Below are 11,239 nucleotides of genomic sequence, written 5' to 3'. Positions count from 1 at the left end.
CAATACATTGAAATTTAGTATCATTATTATTAATTCATTTTATTACTATGTATTATCCATACTGTTAGCTATAAATTATGTAAATTTATGTTCCGATACCATTAACGCTTAAACACTTATCTGTTAAAAAATAGAAAAAATGAAATTTAGTAAAACAACTCCTGCGAAAAATTTAAAACTTAATCTTTTTTCTTGACTACCTAGTAATTATTAACAGAATTGGAACGTACTTTAACAGAGTGCTTATTAGTTCTTTCTGTTGCCATTAGATACAGCTTTACAATAAACAGATAAGTCATATTCCCTCTTATTAATAGTAGGCTATTTTTTTGCTCTAGTCACATAGTTAAAAATGACGCTGTAATTGCTGTAAGTGTATGCAAACAATATCATTTGTTTTGACAATGGTATGCCCTTCAAACTAATTGTATCTCGCAAGACACTGTAGGTATATTCATTCATTGTAGCTTTTCGCTATCGTAACAGAATAATGTTAATTAACACTGATAACACATCATTAAATATTTCACATTATAATTTTTGATCTTCAGCCGTCTAGAGGTGAAATTTCGGTGCTCACTTTTGGTTATTATTATATAATAACTTCAAGATTATAATTAGTTTATTCAATTACTAATCAAGCCGTATTCCTATTAAGGCGATAAAGATTTAATCTAAATTAAACTATCTATCTCGCGATCACTAATTAAACGCTGTAAGCCCGTTACATCGTTAGTAGCAAAAGTCAAATCGCAGTATTCAAAATACCATTATAAACAAATTAACGGACTACCGTAAAGTACCCGATATACAAAATTTTTTTTAACATATAAATTGGGAGGAATATTCACAGGTACTTGTATCATGCATAGTCTTTTATTCGTTACTTATAAGAACTAGGTATTTATATAGTAATCTGCTAAAACCAAGTTAATTGCTTGGCATTAACTTGAGAATTAGGTAACCAGTGAATAAAGAAAACTGTCAAAGTACAATTAAATATTAATACTACTTGAGAATGAGCACGATTGCTAATAATTTCAGAGTTTCATATATAAAAATGAAATACGTTCGATTTAAAGACAAATAAGCTGTACCACGTGAAAAATTTGGTTGTCAATATGAGTTTATTTAGAGGGATCTGACAAAGTTATTGCATGTGGAAAAAGCAAAACGAAACCTTGATGGTTCCTATTAATAATATTATTAAAAGGTTCGTTAATCGTATACTCACTACTGTATATTTAGCAGCATTTTAATTTGATAGCAATGATAACAATTAATAGGTTCATTAGTAGAGAGCGTAAAGATATAATGTAAGTAGAGCATGTGACTCCTTCATTACTATAAACTAGGTAATTAAGATTACTGACATCTAAGCAAAGAACACAGCAATAATTTCTCGAGATCTAATTTCTGTCTGCTTCGTTAAGCCGTAACTGAAGCTTACATAGTAACGGTCCTCCATAACATCGGACTGAAAAGGAATTTCAATCATATAAAACAAAGAGTGCAATATACAGATAACTATGGCACGGATACTGTATTTATATTAATAAAATTATAATTACTGTAATTAATGGTAGCAATAACTAAAAGCAATCCAAGTGGATAACGATCATAATTATTTGAAATAACCAATGAGAAACGTAACTGTTATTAGCAATCATGTGGCCAAATAAAATTTCTTGCAAGAACGAAAGTGACAGAAGACATCGATGCCGGTATCGAGGATAAGATACCGCTTATAGCTTCAAATACAGTCAAGATAAAGATACTGCTTTCTTTTTACATCAATCTTCTGATGACAATTAAAATTTGTCATGCAATCAACTAGACACTATAGAATTTAAACGTCAGCTCGCCGTAGAGATTACTACGTATATATTAGTACACATGCTCAATATAATTTATCAGTGATTATATTACGACTATTAATTACTTCGACAAATTGTGATTGCGCAACTGAAAAGAATCATAAAATTTGGTTTTACGAAATTCTTCACAGTTGGAAGTTCAAATAATGGATTAACACTAAGCGAATCATTGCAATGAATGATCTATTAATAATTTGTAATACATCATTACCACTAAGAAGGTACCTTTTTCCAAAATCCTAGAAAGAAAAATTCGAGTACGAAAAACAATTAAAATGGTTTATTCATACAAGAGCAATAAAATATTATCCAATAAACCACTACTAGTATTAACATTTCCTAGTCAAAGCAAGTTATATCAAAATTATACACAACATATACTTACAAGCTGATAAAGTCAGGCCCTTAAAACAAACCGCAGTCTTTCAAATTATTCTTGATAATTACATCTGTAACTGCATCGAATACGAATTGAATATTATTTGTATCAGTAGCACATGTAAAGTGAGTATAGATTTCTTTTTGATCTTTCATTTTGTTTAAATCTTCGAATTTCATCTGAATATAAGCTGATGCTTCTTCATACGTGTTTGCACCTACATTGCATTTTATGAGAGAATTAGAAAGATGCATGTTATTCATTTTTCTATTGTATCAAAAGCGATATTAGTTAACGTAAAAGCATACCTGTATACTCTGGAAAGCAAATGGTCAAAGGTGACTTGAGAATTTTTTCTTGGAAAAGATCCTTCTTGTTCAAGAATAAGATAATCGATGTTTCTGTAAACCATTTATTATTGCAAATCGAGTCGAATAACTTCATGCTCTCCATCATTCGATTCTACATTTTAATTAGCAAATAAAAATGCGTTAGTTGCCGTATGTCTTACGTTAATACCGAAAAATAAATCGTATCATTTAGATTAGGTACCATTTCTTCATCTTCGGCAAGAACTAAATCATAGGCACTTAACGAAACGCAGAATATAATTGCTGTAACACCTTCAAAGCAATGTATCCATTTTTTACGTTCGCTACGCTGTCCACCAACGTCAAACATTCTTAAATATAAACAAGAGTGAAGTAATTAGTATATAATAGCAATAATTACCCCCAAAAAACACAACACCATAAGGTAAAGCATTATGAACATACTTGAAGTGCAGGTCTTTGAAAGTAAAGTGAGTTTCAACAATACCAGTCGTTTTAACCCTAGTACGTAAAACATCTTGCTCTGACGGAATATATTCAGGTTTACCGAGCCGATCTATTGAATTCAGGTAACTAAAAAACGCAGTATTGACGTATTAGCAATTCTACTATAAAGAAAGGTATTACTCCAAGAACCTTCTATTTTGAAAAATTCTACTTACTATGGGGCAGAATCATTCAATTGATACTCGCGAGAACGACTGAAACACTGCTGAACACCATGATCAGACCATAATCTCTTCAAAAGTGATACAATTTCTGGAGTAAATTCTTGCACACCAGGAGCATCCATAATTTCAAATAAACGCCTAGCATCACCCTGTGAAGGTAACAGACATTGAAAAAAGGCTTGAATCAATACAATGCTACATCTGATTAAATATACCAGTAACTATCTCAAGAAATGACTAATATTGGAAATCGTCAAGCTTAATTGCTTACCACTAAGGAGGTTTTATCTCCAAATTCTATTCTCAATACTCCCATAGCTCTAATAATAGCTGCCATAGACTGCATTGTATTACTGAACACAACAGGTTTATACTGTGCTCGATCTTCTTCAGAAAATCCACTTTCATGAATGATTCTATTGGGATAAATTGAAAAATAGCGCTCATTGACTATTGATTTAAGAAATGCATTTAATACAACAAATTCACTAACGCATGTCTTAATTTCACTATCCACGATCGTTGATATCGTTGTTAATCAAGTATAAAGTAGTAACGCAATTTATCAATAATTGCAATTATAACCGTAAGCCCATAATAATATAATGATCATATGATGTTATGAATATATCAAAACCGGTACATAGATAATCATTGTCCTTATGAATTACCTCATTTGTTTGACAATTGTACTTTTACCGGATTCACCGGCACCTACAATAACAAGAGATAAAAATATGCCAGTTAGATAACATATTATACTCGTATCAAGATTTAGAAGCTGAAATTTCAGATTTATGGAACACAGTTGCAAGGAGTTATATTCGTGTATAAAAGTAGTAGTAGCGTATTATGGTATAAGTATTGGTCGATATTAGCAACATTTACATACTTAAAACTGTTACAAATCATTTATTCTTGTTCATAAATAGAAAGCGGATCATAATACCGATTCCATTTCGTACAAGATCATTTAAGAGATTAGGTAATATCTTATAATATGCGATATCTTTGAAGTCGATATCAACCATCCAAATGTTATTATCATTGTAGTAAAGTGAATGCAATGGATTAAATCTCTTGAAAAGCTACTATCTAGCGTTTCTATAAAAAAGTGAAGTGGTACTGCGATGTAAGGCAAATTATGTTTTACAAATTTAATGAGCAAAGAGGCGTAATTCCTGTATGATAATTTATTATAATTGACATTTGAAATTAGTATAGGGGAATAATGAGGAGAATAGCATTTAAACTACATAGTACAGTACTGTACTCATGTTAAGTAAACAATGTTTGCTAGCATTCGTACGGCGTATGATATAATAAGCGCGTACAAAGATCATGTCACGTTAATGGTCAAGTCATAATTCAGCTAAAATATTCGCGCGGTTAGAAATGTAAAATATGAATGAGATATTAGTGTGTAAGAGTTGTAGACAAAATCAATTTACATCTATTCTATATAATGTCAATAGATAATACTGTAGAGTACATATCGTCTTATCAAGGTATTTTGCCATGCTATCTGTTCGATAAGGTCAAGATATCGTGATTACTATAAAGCCTAAGTAAAACGAGGTTTCTAGATTGCTAGTACTGCAGTGTAATTGTTCGAACCGAAATAAACAGGGAAAGACTTTAATTTACTACCAGATCTAGCATAGATGGAGTGTCGATATTCAAAAAATAATGATAACTTCATCGTTGACCAATGAATACCATGAAATCATTTCAAAATAAGCACAGAACCTTAGCAAATTATAATCCACCAAAAATTGAAAAATATGTATGCAACCATACAATATCCATATGACTACAGTAAGTACAAAGTTCAACAATTGAATATTTTCTCTTCAATTAATAATTAACGTGCTCAATTTTTTTCTTCATTCTATCATTTTACGACATTAAAAATGTGGTTTCTAGCAACGAATATTGCTAATGTATTTTATCGCGGTACAGAAACATTTTTGACCTCTTTACTTTCAACTTTTTGACATTGAGAATTAAACACTATTTGCACCATAGATTAACTTTAATTAAAACGAATCTTGACCCAACGACTATGTCTTAAAATAAAATGACGGCTTTGAGTTGTATTACGAGCTATATCGATTTATTTTCTTCATGGTGAAGTAAATTTTTGTTTTGTGTTCCATTTATCCTGGTTTCAAATAAGCGGCTACATTGTAGCTATAACTATGTTAGTAAATTTACTACGGATTAATTATCCACCCAACAGAAAGATTACAGTACAAACCTAGGAACCAATCATGGTATTGTACATACGAGCATATTGTACGCATATTACAATATTATAGGTCAATTTACTCTCAATTTGCTCTAAATTTTGTTTTTCGATCATTGCGGCCACTTTTTGTGTAATCGATTGCGAGATGATTGCTAATCAAAAATTTTCTGTTTTATTATTATTTATCATGGACGAAGGAAATAAAAATGCTGTAAGAACGAACGTCTAATACAGTATGAAGTACCGTCGTATGACAACATTACTTACTACATTTATTAATACGGTACAGTAATTAAGACTGCATTTTGACTGTTTTTGTTCAAAATTATACTGTATGTAGTAGGCTAGAAATGTTATAAGCAAGCAAAATAATAACGAAATACTAAATTAACATTGATATACTATTGATAAGTTAGCCAAGTAGACGAATATTACCATCAGCTCTACAAGTAAAGTGAACAGCTAATTTAATATTTGCTAATACCGTAGGCTACAGCAAACTAAGGTATTAGTCGGTAGTTACGGAAATCAATACACTGTAGCCCCACTGCAATGTCTAGGCGAATTAACTTGAAAATGATATTGAATTTGACTGGCCATAACTATCCTTATGACAACTTTTCAACTTCAACTAATTTTTAACGAAAGGAATTTGCTCATTTTCTCCATTTTTTTTTTAATAGATGAAAAATTCAATGATAACTTGCGTTAATTTCAATTTCAACTATTACAATTAATTTTTTCCTTTTTCTTTAATCTTAAGCATGGACTATTAAAACTCTCGTGTAAAATAAGCATGCTTGTAATCAACTCATGTCAAGTTCGATTCTTAATGTTGGACAAACGGGTTGAAAATTTTTTTTCCTATAATTGACTACTCTATACCGATAATGATAGCTAATACTGCAAGTAATTTTCCTATTTGACAGTACTGACCGATAAGTAATATAGGTCCCATTACAATCAATCATTTTACATTGTTTAATAGAAAACAAGAAAAATAATTCTATTTAGCAAGAAAGAAATAAAAAAAAATATGCCTATTACAAAAGACTGTCGTTAAGTGACAAAGGGAACAACATGACAACCTAGAGAAATTTCATTAACCTTATATACGGGTATTACTAAAATTGGCATTGGATGATATCTTTGACACAGAGTATGAAATGCTACTGAATAGAGCATTTCGTAGTTTGTGCCCTAGGCCATGATAAAAAACTCCTATCATGTACGAAAGACAATTTATTACTGTACTATGTTCAATTGAACTGGCTAACAAGACGCAGAACTCAAGTCATGACATTGTCATGGCTGTATCGTTCACTACGAAAGAGTAGAGTCAAAAATAATATCCAATCCACTTGATAGGGATACCGGTAATACTATTCTTTGGCTAATGAACTTGTTGTGATACTATAGCAAGAAAGAGTAATCTATCTTTATTTTATTTAGCACTACATTAAACGAATTGCTCCATCATTTGAATATGATCCAAGTCAGATTGATGGGAAATAACTGAACGATTCAACATTATGATGAAGCAAAATGCTCCTCTCTAAATAAATAAATAATCATCCTTGTCAAATGATGTTGATTTACTGTTGATCATCAAAACAGTCTTCTACCGGTGCTGTACTAACCCTAAGCCTGGTAGTCGCTACAGTAGGGTAATATTCATCAAGACAAGTTGATGAAGGATTATCCTTTTGGAAAAGATCGATTGCACTCATCACTACCACTATGATAATAATAAAGATCATCCTGTTGAAAAAAAAGAAATTGCCATCCATAACTCCTGTAAGATCGAATGGAGTGTGCTATTCTATCGTCCAGTATCAGTTGGCAGCTATTGTACAAGTGATCGAGTAAGGGAAAAACGGCGGATAACAATAGCGATCGGCTGTCTCCAGTCTAGACATCCAATATTGATCAAATCAACGTCTACTCTAGTATCCAAGCTGTTGTACTAAACACTACCCCTTGGCCTTGACACCAACAAAGTGTAGAATAAAAACTGTCAATACTCAGAATAACAAACAAAAAGTCAAGATTATCCATCCACTACTTTCCCAGCATGACAAGCCAAGTGGCTACTAAAATCTTTTCATTTACAGTCATATAAAAAAATTTTAAATTACATCAATTGATTGAGATTGGAGATGAAATTTCTCTCGTTTGAAAAATAATTGACATTAATTGACGATGTGCAAGATGGTTGCATAGTTACGCCATGGTGGATCACCTGGACTGAAACGATCGCAAAGCAAGTCACCCCTTCCTTGTTCGGTACTGATCATGGCTAAACTAGATCGGCAGAGCAAAGACGACATGGCTCGAAAATCAATGTAAAGTGATGAAATAGATTGCTTTGCCAAAGAGGAAAGTTAATCGACGGTCAATTTAATCATGGATCAGGCCGAATCAAATCAAATAATGGGATACTCTTTTCTGCCATAGTTACGTCTATGGTTACGTCAATAGTCCACAGCCATTCGACGACACAGGGTGGTGATAAAGCAAAATCGCACTCACAGTACTATGGACTGTACAGCCACGGACGACCGTGCGACTGGACTCCATTCAGGAGGGTATAGGATTCAAGTCTAGCACGATGGAAAAGTAGTCAAAGGGTAGTGCATTGAACACATGTTCCATACCCCTTATTCAAAAACTGCCCGTTGACATGTTTTGACCTGCTAGAGTATAAAGTACTGTATCGCTAGCGTACTAGGTACTGTTGCGTTGAAAAGACGTCTTGAAAAGCACTTCATTGTATTTTATTCTTGTCAAGAACACGGCACTCATTGTATACTGTTCTATCTTGACTTGGGTATTGAATGCAACATCGTACTATCTTCCACCTTGGAAGATTGTTTTAGAAACGAAAAAATAAACATCACCAAAAATGATGAGAGAGAAATCGATGATGGCGAATTCTAGAACGAATTCAACTCTAGTAGTTAAAAAGTCAGACCAGCTGAACTTGGCAAATTGCTTTTCTACCGTTTGGTACTGTCTCGATAGTGTATAGTACGGTACACAACTATCAATGAGTTGATAACTTGTTATGAAATTTCCCACTCGTTAATCACTACCATTAGTAAAAATGGAGCAAGAAGGGGGGCCGTATTGCTGGGCTGTTCACCGAGTCAACACCAGGTTGTGTAATGCTATTTTGATATGTACTACTGTATCCAATTGCATGAAAATGGTTGACATTTTCTGTACATGGTTTGCACGTACCGAGAAGATACATTGATCTACCGTACCAGTAGAGTACAAAATAAGTTGTAAAGTACTAAGTGAAGGAAACTTTTTAAAAACTACCGTCTTCTATCAGTGACTTCTCCTATAAATGAAATTCCTACATTCAAAGACTAGCTGACTTGCCAAATACGATTCAATGGATATTCATGGGTTAATATTGGACGATTAAAAGTAGAGAAAATAACTTATTGAAAAAAATTGCATGATTGCCATGTTGTCAACCGATGGAATATTGAAAATCGCATGTGGAACGTGATAGAGAGTTGCATACAGGGAATGTAAAACTATTCTCTGTTCAACGCTATCATGTCGAAACTGTCGAGTGTAGTGTAAGAAAGAAAAACTTATTTCACTATCCAAATTGTTGGATAAGGTAGAAAGACTGGTATGGCTTCTTGAATAGGACATGTTTGGAAAGTGATCGGCGGTCACTAAGGCCTTGAAGGCAAGTGTTTATCACCATTGACTTGTACGTTCATTTTCCTACTTTCAACCGATCGTAGAATTGTGTCCCTAGAAGTGGTTGACATTAGCCTACCATACTAGGGTTGGGAATTGCACAGTTGCTATAAAGCAGTTTACAAAGGCTGTTGATTGGGAGAACGGTGTAGCAAAATAAAATCCATCTGTAGTCGATAGACTAAGAAAGTTTGTCATGAGTACGACAGTATACTATCTCAACACTATCCAATGTAGCCCCCTCAACAACAAGGCATTAAGATTAAGCACCGTACAGTACTCGCTCCATCATACGTCCATATCATCCTTTTCAATTTAGTTTGTTTTAAAGCATTCAACAGTGGGTGAAAAAAGTGGGGGCCCCCAAAATAGTCTTGATAGGCAACGAATAGCCCAGCAAAATGACATCCAGTACGATGGGCATTGGTGATGTTCAATTGTAACATGAATTTTATGACTAGTTTGGTGGATAACATTTGAAGGAGGCAAATTTTCAAAGATGGACTTTGTCGATACCAATGTTCCATTGGGTATCGCATTGAAAGTACATAACTTACCCAAAAGCAACAATTTGACTTCTCTAGCCGCTTTCTCTGCATCGGATTTAATTTTTTTATCGATTTCTTTGCTTTTGGCTGCCGCTACTTTATCGCCAGCACTGGCTGCGCAACCCATTGTCGGTTTTCCGAGTTTCTATCCAGTAAAGTATGAATGAATGTGAATAAGATGGAGTGGAATAATCGATGACGATGACAAGGCAAAGTCGAAGAACGACTAAAAAATAAAAGAAATGACTTTTGCCTAATGTTTGCTAGTAACACACTATCACACTGTAAAGCTTTCTTTTCTACAGTCGTTGACTACGCCGAAGCGAATACATTGCGCTACAGTCTACAGTACAGTCTACTCAGTGTCCATGGACCACAAGCCAAATACAGTACTGTACTGTACTGTACAGTACTGTATTGAGCCAGCACGATGGTACTGTAGTGTACTGTACTGTACTTGACCAATGGACAGCAGAGTGCATGTTGATTTGACCAGTGTACAGTACTGTACTGTACACTGTACAGTAGGTCATGGTGACGACTGCTACAGTAGAGTACTGTAGGCAGAACAATGCCACTGCACCTACAGTACAGTACAGTCACGCACTACATTGTACTGTAGAATAAAGCAAAGAAGCCAATTGGTCGACCGTGCGTACGATACGGTCGACCGGTATAGTACTGGACAACAACAGTGGGCATTGTACAGTACAGTACAAGAATCAATACTGTACTGTACTGTACTGTTATTGAAGAAGTGTGCTTGAATACCGATTATGAACATGACCCTCGATTGTACTGGGAGATACGGGAAATTTCGAAATTACGTGCAAACTGCAAAGTTACACAGTATGATCTACAGCACTACGGTGCAGTACTGTACACTGTACAGTACAGTATTATCGTTATCATACCGATGACGGCGCTTCGGTACCGAGAGTGGCAAGAAAGTAAGGAAGTCATTTAGTCGTTTAGCAATTTTGCCCCTATGCTTCTTACTCTTCTTCTGAAGAGCGTTTCCGCTACAGTACAAATGAGACTTATGTATACAGTACAGTACAGTACTGTTACATGTCGTTACGTAGTGCATTATTAATAACGGGGGATATGCATGGTTAGTTACACAGTCTGTGCAGTACAGTACAGTACACTGAGTACAGTATAGTGTACAGTACTACAGGACCAGGACCACTTTCTGTTGGTACAGTACGTTGGTACCATAAATTCGAAATTTCCCGCATCTCCCTGTACAGTATGCCATACTGTACAGTGTACAGTACTGTACACATTGCACTGTATTGTACGCTAGCAAAAAGCAAACAAGCTTTTTCTGTACAGTACGATACGGTGCACCGGTATAGTACTGGACAACAACAGCGGACATTGTCTGAGCCTTCTGGTCCACCGTACTGTACTGTACAGTGTACAGTGTACAGCACAACAATCAATACTGTA

At 34.3% G+C, this 11,239-nt stretch overlaps 1 protein-coding gene across 1 annotated transcript; it reads right to left on the bottom strand.

The window, feature by feature from the left end:
• Window positions 1–2,282: 2,282 nt before the first annotated feature.
• TRIADDRAFT_50797 (uncharacterized protein) lies at window positions 2,283–9,911 on the bottom strand (the record flags this gene model as incomplete). Its single annotated transcript, XM_002115978.1, has 8 exons — window positions 2,283–2,473; window positions 2,565–2,718; window positions 2,809–2,938; window positions 3,033–3,161; window positions 3,251–3,408; window positions 3,531–3,675; window positions 3,931–3,973; window positions 9,794–9,911. The coding sequence occupies 8 exons, from the start codon at window positions 9,909–9,911 to the stop codon at window positions 2,283–2,285; spliced, it is 1,068 nt and encodes a 355-aa protein (XP_002116014.1).
• Between the last annotated feature and the right edge of the window lie 1,328 nt (window positions 9,912–11,239).

The sequence above is a fragment of the Trichoplax adhaerens genome, genomic scaffold (genome assembly GCF_000150275.1).
Source record: "Trichoplax adhaerens TRIADscaffold_13 genomic scaffold, whole genome shotgun sequence".
Classification (NCBI taxonomy): Eukaryota; Metazoa; Placozoa; class Uniplacotomia; order Trichoplacea; family Trichoplacidae; genus Trichoplax; species Trichoplax adhaerens.
The sequence above is the reverse complement of the archived record's forward strand: the minus strand, read 5'-3'. Positions and strand labels throughout refer to the sequence as shown.